Here is a 20,069-nt window from a genome sequence, read left to right on the forward strand (position 1 = left end):
TTGGCCCTTCACGTCAAGTGGCCAAATTACTGGAGCTTCAGCTTCAGTCCTTCCAATGAATATTCAGGGTTGATTTCCTTTAGGATTGACTGGTTTGATCTCTGTGCTGTTCAAGGGACTCTCAAGAATATTCTCCAACACCATAGTTGAAAAGCATCAATTCTTCAATGCTCAGCCTTCTTTATGGTCCAACTCTCACATCTGTACATGACTAGTAGAAAAACCATAATTTTGTATAAAGAACCTAACAGCTGGACCTGGAATTATAATGAGGTAATAATTCCTTTAACTTACTTATATAAAAATTTCTTTTTTCTTATTGAAACTAGGAAAACCTCTGCATGTTAGCTTCAATCAAAGTAAATAACAAAAAGCATTCCTCTATTTTGGAAGAAAAGTGGATGACTCCTGTTTCTTTCATTATTGCTTTGAAAAAGGCTGGATTGAATATCTTCCCTACTGGACACTCTCATCTTTATGTTGTTATAAACCATAAGGTAAGAATGAATCCTTCCAAGTTTAATGTGATGGACATTTAGATTGTTAGCAAATATTACATTTTATATAAATCTTAAGGTACACCAGTGAGTTTTCTATATTCACTTAATGAGATTATAGTTAGAAAGGAAGGAATAAATAGCAAGACTAGAAATCCAGTGATTTCTGGTGAAAAAGCTGACTTAAAATTCAACATTCCAAAAAATTAAGATCATGGCAACCAATCCCATCACTTCATGGCAAATAGATGGGGAAACAATGGAAACAGTGAGAGACTTTCTTTTCTTGGGCTTGAAAATCACTGCAGATGGTGAGTGCAGCCATGAAATTAAAAGACACTTGCTCCTTGGAAGAAAAGCTATGAGCAACCTAGATGGCATATTAAAAAGCAGAGACATTCCTTGACTGACAAAGGCCCATCAGGTCAAGGTTATGGTTTTTCCAGTAGTCATGTATGGATGTGAGAGTTGGACTACAAAGAAAGCTGAGTGTCGAAGAATTGATGCTTTTGAACTGTGGTGTTGGAGAAGACTCTTGAGAGTCCCTTGGACCGCAAAGAGATCCAACCAGTCAATCCTAAAGGAAATCAGTCCTGAATATTCATTGGCAGGACTGATGCTGAAGCTGAAACTCCAATACTTTGGCCACGTGATGCAAAAAACTGACTCATTTGAAAAGACTCTGATGCTGGGGAAGATTGAAGGCAGAAGGAGAAGGGGACAACAGAGGATGAGATGGTTGGATGGCATCACCGACTCGATGGACATGAGTTTGAGCAAGCTCCGGGAATTGGTGATGGACAAGGAATCCTGGTGTGCTGCAGTCCCTGGGATTGCAAAGAGTCAGGTATGACTGAGTGACTGAACTAAACTGAGAAATCTAGGGCTCTCTCAAATTTAATATTCTGTAGAACGATCTTCATATTGACACCTGGAGCACAACCACACCTGGTCAGTTTAGTGCAGAGGTAGTCTGGGCAACATCCCATTTTGTATGCTTGCTTTCTTCTTCCAGAGTGCATATATGGAAGATTTCTGAAAAGAGTAAATGACTCAGCAGTTTCCCAAATGTGCTAAATCAGGTGAAATACATACAAGGACCACTGATCCTTAAAACCCACTTCCTCCTACTTCACAGAATCTTCCTGTCTGCATATTGCTTCATGTAACTCATAAGTTGAGTTAAATGAGATCCTTCCATGTTAAACTCTGAGCTCCTTGAGAGTGGTGACCATTCCTTAAACAACTTTGATTCTTCTAGCACCAACCCTATTCCCAGAATACAGTAGATGTTTGTCAAACATTCATGATACATAAATGAAGACAGAGTGACTCCTAATCATGAAAGATGTTTTGGGCAGAAGAATTCTAAACTCAAGAACAAGTTTATAATATACCAGAAAATGACAATATGGGTATACACATACTGGAAATAATCACATTATAAGAGTGTATACATATATGCATAGTGGAAAAAATCCCACTTCAGTTATAGTAACTCAAGTTGCCAGTTACTCTACAAATTCTGAACGTTATATACTAGTCATCTTTTCAGAATATTGTATTCAAGAATTTTTTTCTGAACACTTATATTCCAGATATTGTTTTAGATGCATAGGAAACATTAGGGAATAAAACAAAGGTCTCTGCCTTTGTGGAACTTACATTCTAGAATAGAGGGAGGCAAACATCAACAACAAGCATAATAAATGAAAGAAAAAAAAGGTACAATATCAAATATGGTGTAGGGGGAGGGGGGCTCAATAAGAAGGAAATATTTGAGGAAAGCTTCAAGGTGGGGAATTTAGCTAGGTTGCCATCTCTGGAAGGATATCAGCTTCCAGCTGGAGAGGACAGTGGAAGGGGGGTGGAGGGAAAGAGTCCAGAGGGTGTGGCCTGATGTATCTGAGGATGGGAGGAACAGCAAGAAGAATGAAACAGTAAGGAGGCTGGAGCACCCAGAGCAAAGGGAGAAGAGGATAAAGTCAGAGAGATAGTGGTGTGTATGGGGGATGTGATAGCCAACTAATTGGAAAAGATCCTGATGCTGAGAAAGATTGAGGGCAGGAAGAGAAAGGGACAACAGAGGATGAGATGGTTGGATGGCATCACCGACTTAGTGGACATGAGTTTGAGCAAGCTCCAGGAGACAGTGAAAGACAGGGGAGCCTGGCGTGCTGCAGTCGATGGTGTTGCAAAGAGTTGGACACAGCTGAGGGACTGAACAACAACAATGGGGGCTAGAAGAGCACAGAGGCTCCGTGGAGCCTAACAGTTAGGCTCTGTTAGGACCCTGGGTTCTGCTCTGGAAGGGGAAGCCATTGCCCCATTTGGAGAAAGAAGTCATGAGTCTGACTTAAATTACTTTTTATATTTGAATTTTTTTTTTCTTTAAAATTTTTTTTAACTAGATTATAGTTGATCTACAATGTTGTGTTTCTGTTGTATAGCAGTGTGAGTCAGTTATACATACATATACATAAACCCACTCTTTTCAGATTCTTTTCCCATATAGGTCATTACAGAGTATTGCGTAGAGTTCCCTGGGCTATATATCAGGTCTTTATTAGTTGTCTATTTTATATGTGAAAGTGAAGTCGCTCAGTTCTGTCCAGCTCTTTGCGACGCCATGGACTGTAGCCCACCAGGGTCCTCCATCCATGGAATTTTCTAGGCAAGAGTACTGGAGTGGGTTGCCATTTCTTTCTGCAGGGGATCTTCCCAACCCAGAGATCTAACCCAGGTCTCCCGCATTGCGGGCAGATGCTTTACCATCTGAGCCACCAGGGAATTCCATGTGGCTTCTCCTGTGGCTCAGCTGGTATAGAATCTGCCTGCAATGTGGGAGACCTGGGTTAGATCCCTGGGTTGGAAAGATCCCCTGGAGAAGGGAAAGGCTATCCACTCCAGTATTCTGGCCCAGAGAATTCCATGGACTATTTTATATGTAGTAGTGTGTTTATGTCCGGAGAAGGCAATGGCAAGCCACTCCAGTACTCTTGCCTAGAAAATCCCATGGATGGAGGAGCCTGGTAGGCTGCAGGCTGTGGGGTCGCTAAGGGTTGGACACGACTGAGCGACTTCACTTTCACACATTGGAGAAGGAAATGGCAACCCACTCCAGTGTTCTTGCCTGGAGAATCCCAGGCACAGGGGAGCCTGTTGGGCTTCCGTCTATGGGGTCACACAGAGTCGGACACGACTGAAGTGACTTAGCAGCAGCAGCAGCAGTGTGTTTATGTCAATCCCAACCTCCCAATTCATCCCTCCTCCACCTCTCCTCCTTGGTAACCATAAGTTTGTTTTCTATATCTGTGACTCTATTTCTGTTTTATAAATTAGTTCATTTGTACCATTTTTTTTAGATTCTGTTGATAAGTGACATATGATATTTATCTTTCTCTGACTTACCTCACGTGACTTACATTTTAAATGGATCTGGGTTGAGAAAAGACTAGACTGTAGGAGGTCAAGGATGGAAGGGAGACTTGAGAGGCTCTGTGATCAACTCTATTTGTTTTTATACTGACAGCATCCTTCGGTAGAAGTGAAAGCTTATCGTCAAATGGCCTTGTTAAGTTCTGCTTTTGCATTTTGTTGGAGTAAGTGGAATACAGCATGTGATTCTAAGAAAGTTATATTTCAGGTATAGTATGCAAAACCCCTTAAACTTTTGTCTTCCAAAAGAAGATAAAGTACTCAAAAACTAAATGAATGTAGACCATGTTTTTTCCTTTTTAAAAGGTGAAAAAATTACAATTCAAAATGGAGTTGGCAAACTTCATTTTCTTTCATTTTGCCAAAAATATAAAACCAAACCATGTAAAGGTCATGCCTTCGTTGTCCATTATGATATCAAATGCTCTTGATTTTAGGCTGGAGACCTCTTTACATCAACTGAGGAACAAATGTAAAAGCCTTTCACGTGAATATGTCTCTGATTCATGAACTTTCTCCTCTGAGAGTAACCTTTAGGGCACAGTTCCTACTGCCTGCTAAAGAAGTTATCGAATTCTGCAAGCTGACTGATGACTATTTTAGCATAAATGAGCTACCACATTTTTCTATCTTGTTCACTGTGTGTTTCTTCCATTAGAATACAAAACCTCAAAGACAAGGTTTTATTGTTGTCATTGTTATTTATTAATATGTTTGGTTATTTTTTATTTTGTTTTGTTGTTGTTATATCCCCAGGACCTGAAACAACACTTGTCACTTGAAGGCATTCAATAAATATTTTTTAAAGAAGTAATATATTTTGATAAGCTCCATAGACACAATAATATGAACAGTTTCATGTTTTTTTAAAAAATGGGACATTAAGAATGTTTCTTTTTATCTTACCAATTTGGGGAACTCAAGCCCTTCAAATATTGGGTTGGCCAAAAAAATTGTTCATAATTTTTGTGACCATCGTATGGAAAAACTTTGGTCATCTGATGCGAAGAGCTGACTCATTGGAAAAGACCATGATGCTGGGAAAGATTGAGAGCAGAAGGAGAAGGGAGTGATAGAGGATGAGATGCTTCAGATGCCATTACTGACTCACTGGACATGAGTTTGAGCAAGCTCCAGGGGATAGTGAAGGACAGGGAAGCCTGGTGTGCTGGAGTTACTGGGTTATGAATAGCTGGACATGACTTAGCCACTGAACAACAACAACAAACAGAGTAACATACTCAACTGTCAAAATACCTAATAAAAGAGGAACTGTTAACAAATTTCTCTAATTTTTTTTTTTTTAAGGTGCGGGAACACCTTCTTAAAGAAGAACCCATTCAGAATCCTAACTGGACCCTTTTAATGTTTAGTGGTGACAGGGCACAAAGTCTCAAGATCAATGAATCCAGTGATGCATTTTCTGAAGTCCTTAAAGAAGAAACTGAATTTCATTCCACTTTGTATCACATGGTTAAGGATTTTGCTTCTCAGGAAGCAATGAGGGAAGTCAGGCATTCCAACTGCCAGTTTGTTGACTCTGTGTGCCACATGCTACTCTCAACCAGGTTACTCAGCTATTCTTAAATCCCAGGGATAAATTTTATCCGGTATGAAGAATTAAGCAACTTGGAGAAACATCAGATATTTCTTCAATAAAGTGTAATGAGTGAATATATTTCAAACAGGCTGTTCAAATGATCTAATCAGCATTTTTATCCTCAAATTTTATTTTTTAAGAATTAGGTTTTTTTTTCTCTTGTACTTGGCCTACTGAGACTTCCAATGTTCACTGTTCATAGATTTGAATGGTTCTTTATTTCAATAAATTTTAACAAACAATAATATCTCCTCCTCAGAGAGCTCATTAAAAAACCATATAAGCAGGCTTCCTCCCCACTGCATTTTAGTTAGGAAGGTAATCACAAAAAGAGGGAATATAAAATAGCTTACAGTCATTCTGAGAACCTCTGGTTCCATTCTATAATTTCCCAGCTAAAAGTTACTAATGTACAAAGTTCAGATACTGAAACTTTAAAAATCAAGATACACACATTAGGATGTGCTGCAGTCACACTGGCGGTGGCCCATTGTGTCGGAGTCTGGTGAATGGCCACAAGATGTATTCTAGAGACATCCATGGGTCCCCATCCTGTGTAGGGGCAGCGTCCACAGGCTTCTGGAAAAATCGGCCTGTGAAGAAGCTCATCAACGCTGCAAACAGTACAATGAATGCCACAGAAAGCCAGAGTGCCTTGTTGGCCTCTCTGATGGAAGTCTTGAGGTTTGTTGCCCAGGAAGCTAATGTGTCATAACTACAACAAAAACACAAAATCAGTATGCAGTAATCACAATCTTCTATATACAAGAAACATTCCTTTTGCCAACAATAATCAAGTCGTGTATCTGCCCTGCATAATTCCACCAATGTACACGTGTGCTCAGTCATTTTTGACTCCCTGCAACCCACAGACAATAGCCCACCAGGCTCCTCCAGGCAGGAATACTGGAGTCGGTTGCCATTTCCTACTCCAGGGGATCTTCCTGACGTAGTGATCGAATCCACATCTCCTGCATTGGCAAGCATATTCTTTCCCACTGATGCCTCCTTTTAATAAGCTACACAATGTCATCTGTTGTCTTGGGCTTGGCCCTGCTATCCCTTATACTTTTTTAGAATTGAAGAAATGAGGTGCTAAGATAAAAATCTGAAAATTATGTGATTTAGTGGTATTGGAGAAAACTCTTGACAGTCCCTTGGACTGCAAGGAGATCCAGCCAGTCCATCCTAAAGGAGATCAGTCCTGGGTGTTCATTGGAAGGACTGATGTTGAAGCTGAAACTCCAATACTTTGGCCATCTGAAGAGAAGAGCTGACTCATTTGAAAAGACCCTGATGCTGGGAAAGATTGAGGGCAGGAGGAGAAAGGATGACAGAGGATGAGATGGTTGGCTGGCATCACTGACTCGATGGACATGGGTTTGGGTGGGCTCCAGGAGTTGGTGATGCCAGGGAGGCCTGGCATGCTTCAGTTCATGCGGTCGCAAAGAGTCGGACATGACTGAGCGACTGAACTGAACTGAACTAACTCCTAACAAGTACATTTGAGAACTAATTTCATTCTTTAAGTCAGGTAAGGCAATTTATATTCCTATGGTAGAAACAACAGTGTTATTTATCGGGTTGAGCATGATTTATGTGTATGTACTTATGAGCATGTCACTTATTCCTTATCATACCCTGGACTTTTGGTGTATTGAAATGTAAACTCTTCCTTTTAGAAACATCCACCAAAAAAGCTTATTACAGCATCACATAAGTCTTTGAAAATAGTTAACTATGTGTTAGGTACTGTACTAAACATTTTACATGTGCTAATTCATTTAATCATGATAGCGAAACAATGACATAAGTACTATTATTATTCCTACTTTATAGATGAAGAAGTTGATGGTCAAAAATGGATGAACTTGTCCAGGTCACACAGCTAGTTAGGGAGCTAATTCGATCATCTGGTCCCAAGGCCAAGTTCTTTACACTGTGAACTCCCCTGCCTCCTATAGCTCATAGGTTCAGGAATAATTCTTATAGACCATATGGAGTTTGTTATTATTCATCTTAAATTTAACATTTTCAAAGATCTTTTAGTAAAGTAATTTGATTAAGATTAATGCTGCTAGACTTCCCTGGTGGGAAAGTGGGAAAGAATCCACCTGCCAATTCAGGGATCACGGATTTGATCCCTGGTCCTGGAAGATTCCACATGCCGTGGAGCAACTAAGCACCACAACTACGGAACCTGTGCTCTAGAGCCCACGAGCCTCAACTACTGAAGCCTGTGTACCTAGAGGCCGTGTTCCACAACAAGAGAAGCACTGCAGTGAGAAGCCCGTGCAGTGCAATGAAAAGTGGCCCCAATTGCCACACCTAGAGAAAGCCTGCACACAGCGATGAAGACCCAGTGCAACCAAAAATAAACACATTTTTAAAAGGCAAAAATAAAAAAAAGATTACTACTTCTAACCCTGCCTTACCTTTCCCCATTCCACCAAAATGATAACCATTTAGCAAGTAAATAACTTACATTGAAGAGACATTCCATTTTGATGGATTAGTTTTCTTTTCAGAAAGACTTGGCTTTCTTGTCTTTTCTACTGTTTCTTCTTCAGGTGGTTCTAAGTCATCTTTAGTTCTGTAAATAAGTATTGTTTCTAAGTATTAAAGTATGGATAATGTTCTATAATTATTTTAAAAAATATTGCTAAGTTTTACTGTTTTTTAAGGAAGCTTGCAGATATTTATTTTGCTTTAGAAAGATTTGATAAATACCTAATTCTAAAAGTCAAATCACCAACTTTATATTTTCAATCATTTATAGGAATTTAATTTTTTAAAGTAACTTTGTATTTAGAAAAACAGCAAATGTTTGTTGTAGAAAGTTTGGGTACTAGCCAAAGAACAAATAAAAAGGGGAGATTTACAAAGAACATGTGTAAGTTAGTCTTTCTCACCACTTGTAATTAAACAGTTATTACTGTGATTTTCCATCTTTGCATGTGCATGCATGTGTGTGTATGTATGTGTATGTATAAGTAACTACACCTTAAAAAACAAATGTGGATGCCATTATTTCTTCTTCTGTGAATTTTTAATTCAACATACAGTAAAATTTTTCTCAGTAAGTATTCTTTTACCACATTTTTTAACATTTGTATTAACAATTAATTAAAATTAATCTTTTCTCTGTTGGTTTTTTGAGCAACACTAAATTGGAATAGCATTAAAGTGTCATTTCTTCTTACTTTTTAAAAAAACCTTCATAATTTAAAAAGTGTTTATGAAGATAGGTTTGGTATAAAACTACTTAAAATCAATAGTATTCAATGAACTGAGAAGTTGCAATTGGATTGACTGTATTAAAATCATATTATTTAAAGAGGAATCCTTTGCCTGAAAAAGACTTAACTGTCTCATTGTTCGTGTTCCATGTTTCATGACCACTCATGAGTCCCTAGTTAGATTTGAATTTTGAAAGCCCAAGTTCATAATCCCCCAGTGGCCAAAATGAACTGCGTGTCAAAGTTTTTGTTTCTCAGTCAGACATTTATAGGGAATGCCTGTGGTAGATTTTAGTTTGAAGAACACAAGACCCCCAACCCAGAATTCCTATAGGAATCTAAAGGTTTCAGTCTTTTGTTTCCAAAAATTTCTCAGTAGAAATCATGCCATATAAACAAAAATTTTAAAATACATTATTTTTTTCAAGGAAACTCTTGGTTTTTTTTAAAACCCAGATCAGAAAATATCCATTATGTTAACTCTAAATCTTTAATAAAAGAGAATTCAATTCATGCAATTAGGCTTCCACGATTGTTTAAGGGAGAAAAAAGGCTTTGAGGGTAGGAACGATGTCTTTTTCATCTTCATATCCCTTAAGCTTGAGCGTAGTGTGCCTAACATAATAGGCATGCAAGGAACATGTATACAATCAACATAAAATCATTTCATTAAGATCTCTACAGAGGAGGAAACTGGGACCAAATGTCACCAAGGATTTTAGAGGCAGCATTTCTTCATGTCCCTCCCTCTTACCTTCTATCTTTCACTATAGAAGTATGTTTTATTTGTTTCATTTGCTAAATATAGAGATAGCAATATACAGTTTTGTTTTTCCTACTCTTCATTTACCTAAAGAGAAGACGTAATGCACATATATTACATATGTGCCTATAGGATATATATAAATATAAACATATACATATATGTCTATATGTACATACACACATGTTGTATATAATTCATCTAAGTTGATGAGCATTTTATTTCTATGGCTCTCTATGAACCTTTCCCCTGATGACAATATACCTATACAGGAAAAAGATTACCTTCATAAATCTGGCAAATTTCAGGTTCTTTTCTAACTTAAGACCTCACACCTTGCAGTACTGAGTGAATGTACTCATAAGTAACATTTACATAATGCTTTATTTTCATAAAAGTCTTATATAATGAATGATCTTTTTGATGCTGCAGCAGTGAACTCCACAGAATAAAAGTGATGCCCACTATTTATTCCCCATTCATGTCAGGTTAATAAACACATCAAGCTTCACCTACTTTAGTTCACACTTTTCTTCTTCAGCATCTGCCCAGGAATAGGTGCTAATAAATCGATGTAATGAGGGACGGTGTTCACTCTGCTTTGACCCCAAAATACGCCTAAATAAAGATGATTATAGCCACTTATCAAATCAAATACTTGTGTAGCCATTACCAATTTATTTCCCACTACCTAAATCAATACAGAAGCAATATGTTCTTATTTTTTCTTTAGCATATTCATGTAATGCTTATCTCATAAGAAAACAATTTTATGATCATAGGCCAATTTTTATAACTATTATGCTTATACTCCATACAAAACAAATGTTACTATATTGCTTATTTCAAACATTTACTTTAGCCAAATTATAAAATAATAAGGTTGCCAAAGAGGCATTATAAAATTATACTTACCAACTGCTTGACCTCCTACTGAATCGGTCATTATTTTCCATCCCAGCCAACTTTAAAGTTCAGACATTAAGGAAATAGTAAAATACAAATTTAGTGAAGGTTTTTTCTTGTGATATGAAAATTAATTTGCTTCTGACTAAGAACACTTAGGAATTTGCTTACCATTCCTGCATTTCCAATATTTCTGGGCAAAGAGGCAATGGTCACTCTTCGAAGAGAAGATGGCTATCCAAAGGGAGGAAATGTACATTTAGAAAATTCTCAAAATTTTATCCTTGTATGAAACACTGATGGATATTCTTGTATGTACACATCCTTGTATTTGACCATTGCTGAGTTAAACAGGAGACATATTTTCAAGGTTTTTGTTATGGCCAAATTTCCTTCCAGAAATATTCTGCCAATTTATATTCCACCTTCTCCAACACTGGATAATTTTTGCCAGTCAAGTAAGGAATACAAGGTTTTCTGTTTAGGTTTATAGTAACACTGAAGACTGTTTTTCTATGTTGAATAACTATGTATCTGATCTGAGAACCACCTGTTTATGATTTTTGCCCATATTTATTTTGCTAAAGATACTTCTTGGCAAAAAACATTTTTATTGTTAATGCAGCAAAATCTTTTCATCTCTTCCTCACTTTTGCTGCCATTTCTTTTATGCTTGGAAAATTTTCCCCAAATCAAGAGGAGACAGATATGCTTCTATTTAAGAGCTTTCTTTTTTCATGGTTTCACTTTTTTCCATGTAACACATTTAAGGATAAGTATGACATTTTAATGAATGGATGTTGTTTATACCTTAGCCTTGAGATTTATACAGGAAAATGTTATGTCATATTTTGTGACCCTTAAAGTTGAAATAAGTGGGACTACAGGAAATAAAAATATGGTAAATGTAAGAAATAAATGAGAATTTTTATGTGAATTCTTTTCTTAAACCATCATCTGTAATTTAATTTTATAGGTTAGCTGAACATCAAGCAAATCAAATTGTGGTCCAGGAATCTGGGTTCTAATCATGTTTCTATCACTACAGGATCATAACTAAACATATAATTTCTGTGAAAGTGATTTTGTTCATCTGTGAAAAAGATCAATTTAGATGGAATGGTTTTTAAACTCACTTGCTCAAAAATTCTGTGAAATCCTGATTTTTAAACTGACAAAAACTGCTGGTTGACTTTCAATATCCCATTTTCCAACCCTCCCTCCTTTTTTTAGTAACAGACCTCCTGATTTTCGGTTACACATACAGCCTCCAGAATAAAAGCTCTGTTTTCATCTTGTTTCCAGGCAAAAATGAAAAAGGAAATGTTAGGGAGTGTCTTCAGAGAGAGAACACCTGTTTCTCTTATTCTTTTTTCTTGGGATATGGCTCAACATATTAAGTAACGACCAGGACTCGTTACTCAGAGCTGACAAAGCTATCTTAGACCATGAGGTGGAAGCAAAGCTCTGAGTGTGATGCTTCAGAAAGAGAGGAGGAGACTGGGCCCTAGAGATGTCGTGACGCTGCTCCGCCGCTTTTAGACTGCTTATTCCCAATGCTGGTTTCACATGAAAGAGAAACTATTGTTACACTGACTTTCTTCTCGCTGCAGGCAAACTCAGTGCGTGTGCATGCTCAGTCGTGTCTGGCTCTTTGCGACCTTATGGGCTATAATCCACCAGGCTCCTCTGTCCATGGAATTTTCCAGGCAAGAATACTGGAGTGGGTTGCCATTTTCCTACTCCAGGGGATCTTTCAGGGATGGAACCGGTGTCTCTTGAGTCTCCTGCACTGGCAGGTGGATTCTTTACCAAGTGCACCACCTGGGAAGCCTTGTTACATACAAATATTACAAGTATAAAAGTATATATATATGTATAAACATAAACACCCACATGCATATAACATATAAGACTTAAAATCATTGTTGCTTTATGATTTACATTTAAAGCCATGCTACTTCAAAAAGTATTTTAAAATCATCTCATCTGTAACATTTGATAGACATTAGTTAAGTAAATTGGTAATTACCTTAGAGTTTACAGAAGATGAACGTTTTTTAGTTTGGCAGTCATCTGAAAGGGAAAACACATTTGCATATTTTAAAAATTAACATATGCAAATTAACATAATGGACAATTCTTTATAAAGAGAAGTAATAGTCGGAAACTATTTAAGACCTTAGCAACTACCAAAAAATGCAAATATCTAGTTGTCATTTATTTGATGATTCAAAACAATATCTGAACCAATGAAATACAGACCTCTGTGTCACTGCCACTGTCCACAATGCCACAATCTGCCCAGGACAGATGGGGCACAAAGTGAATGTATGCGGAATAAATGAACCCAAAATTATAGATCAGAAGATCATCAAACATTATTACTTTTACAAAACAGAGAATAGATCATTAAAATGAATATTCTGCTTATGAACATTTATATTATCTATTTAAAATAAAACTATTACAAGGTATATATAGGCCTTCTGTTGAGATACTTTCCATGGTCTCAGTAGACTCACTATTTTCCAAAACAATCATCAGCTTACTCAGCCATGGTCATTCCTTCTTCAAGGGATACAAAACCACTGTTGACACAAGTGGTTCATTGATACTATGGTGCCTTGTTTTATGTATGGCGAAAGAGCCAGTTCCTAAGTAGGACAACACTGGGGTCAACTCAAGGAGTTGGATGAAATATACTCTCTCATATCAACAATTTAATGAATTTTTGGTGTCTACCATAAAATACTTGTCTCCTAATTTGTATGCTGACATCTTACTTTGGGCTATATAAATAACAGGAATGAGTTACTTCTTATATTATTTATATATTGTATCCTTTTTATATCCTTCTAATACAGCCTTAACATAAAGGGTGTTGTACTAAAGACAGTATATAATAAGAATTAGTAAGAGAGAATGAAAGAGGAGAATGTTAGAAAAATGTAACTGATACTATTATCTTAAATTTTTATTACCTTCATCTTCAAGTGGGTTGAAAGACCTTTCATTTTGCAAAAGAACCTGTTTCAGTTCTTCTAATTCAGCATGCTCTTTGGCATACATCCTCTTCAGATTTTCTACATGCTGAATCATCACTTCAACTGCTTTACTAACCCGGCTTTCCTATCAGGAAAAAAAAATAGAACAAATTTACATTGAAAATACTATCCTTAATACCCAGCTAAAAGATACATGCATTTGTCTTCATCCCAGACATAAATCCCACTAAAGTGATGATAAAAGTTTTTTTGTTGTTGTGTTTTAAAGGCATGAATATAAAAGGGTAAGGGCTTCCCAGGTGTTGCTAGTGGTAAAGAACCTGCCTGCCAATGCAGGAGACATAAAGAGACGCTGGGTCAGGAAGGTCCCTGGAGGAGGGCACAACAACCCACTCTAGTATTCTTGCCTGGAGAATCCCTTGGACAGAGGAACCTGGTGGGCCACAGTCCATAGGGTCGCAAAGAGTTGAACATGACTGAGCAACTTAGCAGGCAGGCATACAATGGTAATCAGAATGGAAGAGGACAGAATAGCAAGCAAATTCTGAACACTTGCCAAGTAGACAGACTAGTGGTAAATGACAAAGACCTGAAAAGCCAAACCCTAAAAAAAAAAAAAAGAAGAAGAAGAAAAGTCTGGAAGTTGAATCACAGAAATCCACAAATGCCCAAGAATTAGTGGTATGTCTGGAATTAAACTTGGAGGTAAAACACACAAAGAGTTGAAAAAGCAATTAGATCCACAGATTCCCCCTGTTACTCAGATTAGCTGAGCCCCTCTACCATTTTGGGGAAAGACTGAAAATGGTGGATAACTGGAGAGATTTGAACAGAGGGTCTGTGAATTGAGCTGTAACGGTTGATGGTGAGTGGATCCTACAGAAAAAAATAGATTTAAGCAAAAGTCTGTCCCTGGTGGTCAGTCCCTAAGTTGTGTCTGACTCTTAGTGACTCCATGGACTGCAGCATGCCAGGTTCCTCTGTCCTCTACTATCTCCCAGAGTTTGCTCAAAGTCATGTCCACTGAGTTGGTGATGCTATCTAACCACCTCATCCTCTGTCGCCTCCTTCTCCTCCTGCCCTCAATCTTTGCCTTCATCCGGATCTTTTCCAATGAGTCAGCTTCGCATCAGGTGACCGAAGTATTGGAGCTTCAGCTCAGTCCTTCCAATGAATATTCAGGACTGATTTTCTTTAGGATTGATTGGTTTGATCTCCTTGCTGTCCAAGGGACTCTCAAGAGTCTTCTTCAGCACCACAGTTTGAAAGAATAAATTCTTCGGCACTCAGCCTTATTTATGGTCCAACTCTCACATCCACACATGACTACTGGAAAAACCATAGCTTTGACTATACAGACCTTGGTCACCAAAGGGATGTCTGCTTTTTTATATACTATCTAAGTCTGTCATAGCTTTCCTTCCAATGAGCAAGTGTCTTAATTTCATGGCTACAGTCACTGTTGGCAGTGATTCGGAAGCCCAGGAAAATAAATTTTATCTCTGCTTCCACTTTTTCCCCATCTATTTGCTATGAAGTGATGGGACCAGATGCCATGATTTTACTTTTTTTCAGGTTGAGTTTCAAGTAAGCCTTTTCATTCTCCTCTTTCACCCTCATCAAGAAGCTCTTTTGTTCCTCTTCACTTTTTGCCATTAGAGTGGTATCATCTGCATATTTGGGGTTGTTGATATTTCTCCCGGAAATCTTGATTCCAGCTTGTGACTCATCCAGCCCAGCAACTTCGCTTGATGTACTCTGCATATAAGTTAAATAAGTAGGGTGACAACAGCCTTGTCATACACCTTTCCTAATTTTGAACAAGTCAGTTGCTCCATGTCCAGTTCTAACTGCCACTTCTTGACCTACATACAGGTTTCTCAGGAGACAGATAAGGTGATCTGGTACTCTCATGTCTTTAAAAATTTTCCACAATTTGTTGTGATCCACACAGTCAAAGGCTTTAGCATAGTCAATGAAGCAGAAGTAGATGTTTTTATGGAATTCCCGTACTTTCTGCATGATCCAATGAATGTCAGCGATTTGATCTCTGGTTCCTCTGCCTTTTCTAACCCAGCTTGTACAACTGGAAGTTCTCCTTCACATACTGCTGAAACCGAACTTGAAGAATTTTGAGCATAATCTTATTAGCATGTGAAAGGAGCACAATTGTACAATAGTTTGAAGATTTTTTGGCATCGACCTTCTTTGGGATTGGAAGGAAAACTGACCTTTTCCACTCCTGTGGTTGTTGCTGATACATGTTGAATATTGAGATACAAAGCCTTCTTCTTCTAACTACCAAACACTGGTAGCCAGGATTATACTCTCAAGATAGGTAGCTGGAATTTTCTTTGAGGAATCTTAACACTACAGGATGAAAGTCTTAAAATTATTGGCATTAAGAGGATTCTAGTGAAACCTCCTAGCTGGTGTGAAACTCAGAGCCAGGAAAAGGCTTCCCCACCTAACACATTCCGAGTTCCCAATCAGTTAATGGGACTAGTTAATGGGTCATCACTAGTTAGAGGCAAGCCTCTAACCTGAGAAAAGAAAATAAAAATACAGGGGGAAAAAACAAGCTGAAAGAAATAAACTACAGAAAAAACTTCAAGGAAGCTATTAATATCTTCAAAGAAGAATAAGCATTACATTTGTGAAATAGGAACAAGATATGAAAAAGTTAGGATCTTAGAATTTTAAAAGTCTGGAGGTTAGAAATATGACAAAAATACATAACTCAAGAGAAGAGTCTCGAGATAAAGTTGAGGAAACTTCTCTGAAACTAGAGCAAAAAGACTAAAAGGTAGAAAAGAGAAGGGAAAGGACTAGTTGAGGAGATCCAACAGCCAAAAAAATAAGAATGCAAGTATAGAAAATGTAGAAAAAGTCCACAAGGTGTAGAAAAGGAAATAGTTCAAGAAAATTTCTGAACTCAAGGAATAACTTGTCAATTTATGTCCACTCAGGACCTAAAACAGTGGTTGAAAATAAACCCATGCCAGGGAAGGACAGTACGGGTAAGAGAATATTCTAAAAGCTTCAGAAAGTAAAAATATGTTATAAACAAAAGCTCAAGAGTCAGAATGGCATCAAAATTTGATACCGACACCAGAAGCTAAGAAGAAAATGAGGCAGTACAAGAAAAATTTTAAAGGAAATGATTTCTAACCTAAAATCCTTTACGCAGCTAGTGTAAAGATGCATAAGAATAAAGACTGAATTTTCAGTTATATAACATCTCAAAAAGTTTACCTCCCAGACGTTCTTTTTCTTGGAAAGTTACTGGGTGAGATGTTCCATCAAAATAAAGAAAAATAAACCAGCAAAGAAGGAGGCATGGGATTCAGGAAATGGAGTTTAACTCAAGAGAGAAATGAAAGAAATCTTCATTTAAGAATTTGTTTCCCATGTGGGGCAGTGGTAAAGAATCTGCCTGCCAATGCAGGAGATGCAAGAGATGCAGGTTTTATCCCTGGATCAGGAAGATTCCCTGGAGTAGGAAATGGCAACCCACTCCAGTATTCTGAAAATTCCATGGACAGAGGACTGTGGTGGGCTACAGTCCACAGGGTCACAAAGAGTCAGACACAACTGAGCACGCACACACACACACACACACACACACACACACACACACACACACACACACACACACACACACACACACACACACACACACACACACACACACACACACACACACACACACACACACACACACACACACACACACCGCCAGTTAAAACTGACAGGTCAAAAGTCTCTGGAAGCAACAACTCAAAGAAAAAATTGACAGAATACCTGATGAATGTGTATCTATTGTGAAATCTAGACTCCATGGAGAGGTTGAGAATAAATTGGAGATAAATAAATAGAAAACTAAGCATAACAATCATGGCAAAGTAAAATTATTAACTCCACAAAGAACATAAACATTGTGCAAAGAAGGAAAAGTCATTGTAAAAGATTACTTGTATCTGCTATGAATAGAACTTACATGGGCATAATATTTACAGATAATATAGATATAATATTTGTATACTTTTTAAAAATTAAAATTGTTTTATTATGATAATTTCCACAGACACAAAAAGTACACAATAAATCCACAAATATCCATCAATAAGTTTCAAGAACTGTCAACATTTTGGCATATAAGTTTCATCTTAAAGTGTTAATGCTACTTTTTTAAGTACAGGTGACAGACATCATATTATTTAACTCTTAAACATTTTAATAAATATCGAAAAGATGGGAGTATATTTCCTTAAATAATAATACCATGATCACATTTAACAACATAAACACCTTAATATCATCTAATTCATATTCAAATTTCCCCAACTGTCTCAAAAACAATCTATTTACAGTTTTATTTGAATTGGAACCTGACAAAATATATATTTATTGTATTTTTTCTTTTTTTATACTAGTATATAATTCACAATATAAAATTTACTATTTTAAAGTGAACAATTTAGTGACATTTAGTACATTCACAATGTTATACAAACACCACTTCTATCTAGTCCCTAAACATTTTCATCAACCCAAAATAAAACCTCATACTTATGAAGCAGTTACTTCCTACTCACCCTCTTCCCCTAGAAGCTAGCAAACACCAATCTTCTACCTTTCCCTAAAGATTTATCCACTCTAGATACTATATATAAACACAGTCACACACATGTGACCTTTGTGTCTAGCATCTATAATTTGCATAACATTTTCCAGATTCAGCTACATTGTAGCATGTATGTATAAACATTCCTTTTAGTGGCTAAATATTATATTAATAATACAACAATAATACTGCAGAAACAACACAACATTGTAAAGCAACTTTCCTCCAATAAAAAAATAATATTGTAATTTCTCCACATCCTTGTCAACACTAGTTATTTTCCTTCTTCCTTCCTTTCTTTATCCTTTCATAGCTATACTAGTAGGTGTTAAGTGGTGTATCATTATGGCTTTGATTTTCAATTCTCTGACAAGTATCTTCTCATGTGCTTATGGAGAAGGCAATGGCACCCCACTCCAGTACTCTTGCCTGGAAAATCCCATAGACGGAGGAGCCTGGTAGGCTACAGTCCATGGGGTCGCTAAGAGTCAGATACAACTGAGCAACTTCACTTTCACTTTTCACTTTCATGCATTGGAGAAAGAAATGGCAACCCACTCCAGTGTTCTTGCCTGGAGAATCCCAGGGACAGGGGAGCCTGGTGGGCTGCCATCTATGGGGTCGCACAGAGTTGGATACAATTGAAGTCACTTAGCAGTACCCCATGTGCTTACTGGCCATTTGTATAACTTCTTTCAGGAAATGTCTATTCAAGTCTTATTTGCACTTTTTAATTGGATTGCTTATCTTTCTGTTGTTAAGTTGCAAGCATTCTTTACATATTCTGGATGTATGTGCATGTATGCTCAGTCTCAGTCATGTACAACTTTTTGCATCCCCATGGACTGTAGCCTGCCAGGCTCTTCTGTTCATGGAATTTTCCAGGCCAGAATACTGGAGTGGATAGCCTTTCCCTTCTCCAGGGTATCTTCCCAACCCAGGGATAGAACCCAGGTGTCCCACATTGCAGGCAGATTCTTTACCAGCTGAGCCACAAGGGAAGCCCAAGAATACTGGAATGGGTAGCTTATCCTTTCTCCAGCAGATCTTCCCGACCCAGGAATTGAACCAGGGTCTTCTGCTTTGCAGGCAGATTCTTTACCAACTGAGCTATCAGGGAAGCCCATATTCTGGAAACTAGACCCTTATTAGATATATGATCTTCATATATTTTCTTCCCTTCCATCAGCAATTTCTTTTTGGACATGTTGTCTGTCAAACTTCCAAGTGGAAGTGCTTTGTCGACAGTAGCAGATTCTAGTCTAAAACTCATGGCAGATGTTTAGGATAAATGTGTGAACTGGGGAGTCATCAGTTGACTAGATGGGATAGTACCAGGATTGAGTGATGATGGAGATCAGACGTGCAAAGGTAAAGCCATGGGGTCCATCAAGATTAATAAGGCTGGGAGAAAGGGTGGGACCCATAAAGGAGCCTGGAAGTATCCATGATGATTCATGATGTAGAGAAAAAAAAACAGGGGATGTGGTACCTGGAAACCAACTGTCAAGACTGTTTCCAGGAGGAGGAAGAGCTTAGCCACGTTGCATACAGCAGACAGTTTAAGAAAAGAGAGTAGGTTAAGGCTGACTAGAGTAAATTTCAGAGATGATGGGAGGAGAGAAATTGGAAACAGTGAGTTCAGTTCTACTGAGGAAATTTGCTAAAAATGGGAACAGACAAACAGGGTGGTAACCAAAGGAGAAAGAGTAAAAGAGTTTTTGTGTTTGCTTTGTGCTATTTTTCCTGTCTTAAAAACAAAAGTATTTAAGTATTTGTGTGCTGATGAGAATGATTCAATAGAGTGGGGGAAAAACTGGAGAGGAAAGACTGCAGGGAGAATTGAGGCCCAGGTTCTGAGCAAACTGAAAGGGATGGGCTCTTGCATAGAGGTGGGATGGTTAGCCTTGGATAGGATAAAACTCATCTTTGGTACTAGGAAGGAAGGCAATGTTGAGTGTTTAGATGCTTGTAGGTTCAAAACTTTTACT

At 37.7% G+C, this 20,069-nt stretch overlaps 2 protein-coding genes across 9 annotated transcripts in view; one reads left to right on the forward strand and one right to left on the reverse strand.

Moving 5' to 3' along the window:
• The window catches only part of DNAI7 (dynein axonemal intermediate chain 7), an 88,913-nt gene extending 83,208 nt beyond the window's left edge, over positions 1-5,705 (forward strand). For all 3 annotated transcript variants that reach the window (XM_055396564.2, XM_055396563.2, XM_088837273.1), the window contains 3 exons: positions 330-497; positions 4,030-4,143; positions 5,244-5,705. In XM_055396564.2, coding sequence (XP_055252539.2) covers positions 330-497; positions 4,030-4,143; positions 5,244-5,522 — 561 coding nt within the window. In that variant the 3' untranslated portion in view covers positions 5,523-5,705. The remainder of the gene's footprint in view (positions 1-329; positions 498-4,029; positions 4,144-5,243) is intronic.
• Positions 5,706-5,734: 29 nt separating this feature from the next.
• IRAG2 (inositol 1,4,5-triphosphate receptor associated 2) overlaps positions 5,735-20,069 on the reverse strand; it is a 102,169-nt gene continuing 87,834 nt past the window's right edge. For all 6 annotated transcript variants that reach the window (XM_055396561.2, XM_088837268.1, XM_088837269.1 and 3 more), the window contains 7 exons: positions 13,428-13,575; positions 12,476-12,519; positions 10,615-10,677; positions 10,453-10,502; positions 10,054-10,155; positions 8,021-8,128; positions 5,735-6,250 (listed from right to left, as the gene is read on the reverse strand). In XM_055396561.2, coding sequence (XP_055252536.2) covers positions 6,007-6,250; positions 8,021-8,128; positions 10,054-10,155; positions 10,453-10,502; positions 10,615-10,677; positions 12,476-12,519; positions 13,428-13,575 — 759 coding nt within the window. In that variant the 3' untranslated portion in view covers positions 5,735-6,006. The remainder of the gene's footprint in view (positions 6,251-8,020; positions 8,129-10,053; positions 10,156-10,452; positions 10,503-10,614; positions 10,678-12,475; positions 12,520-13,427; positions 13,576-20,069) is intronic.

This window comes from Moschus berezovskii, chromosome 6 (genome assembly GCF_049115385.1).
Source record: "Moschus berezovskii isolate FMDL1 chromosome 6, NW_MosBer_1.0, whole genome shotgun sequence".
Classification (NCBI taxonomy): Eukaryota; Metazoa; Chordata; class Mammalia; order Artiodactyla; family Moschidae; genus Moschus; species Moschus berezovskii.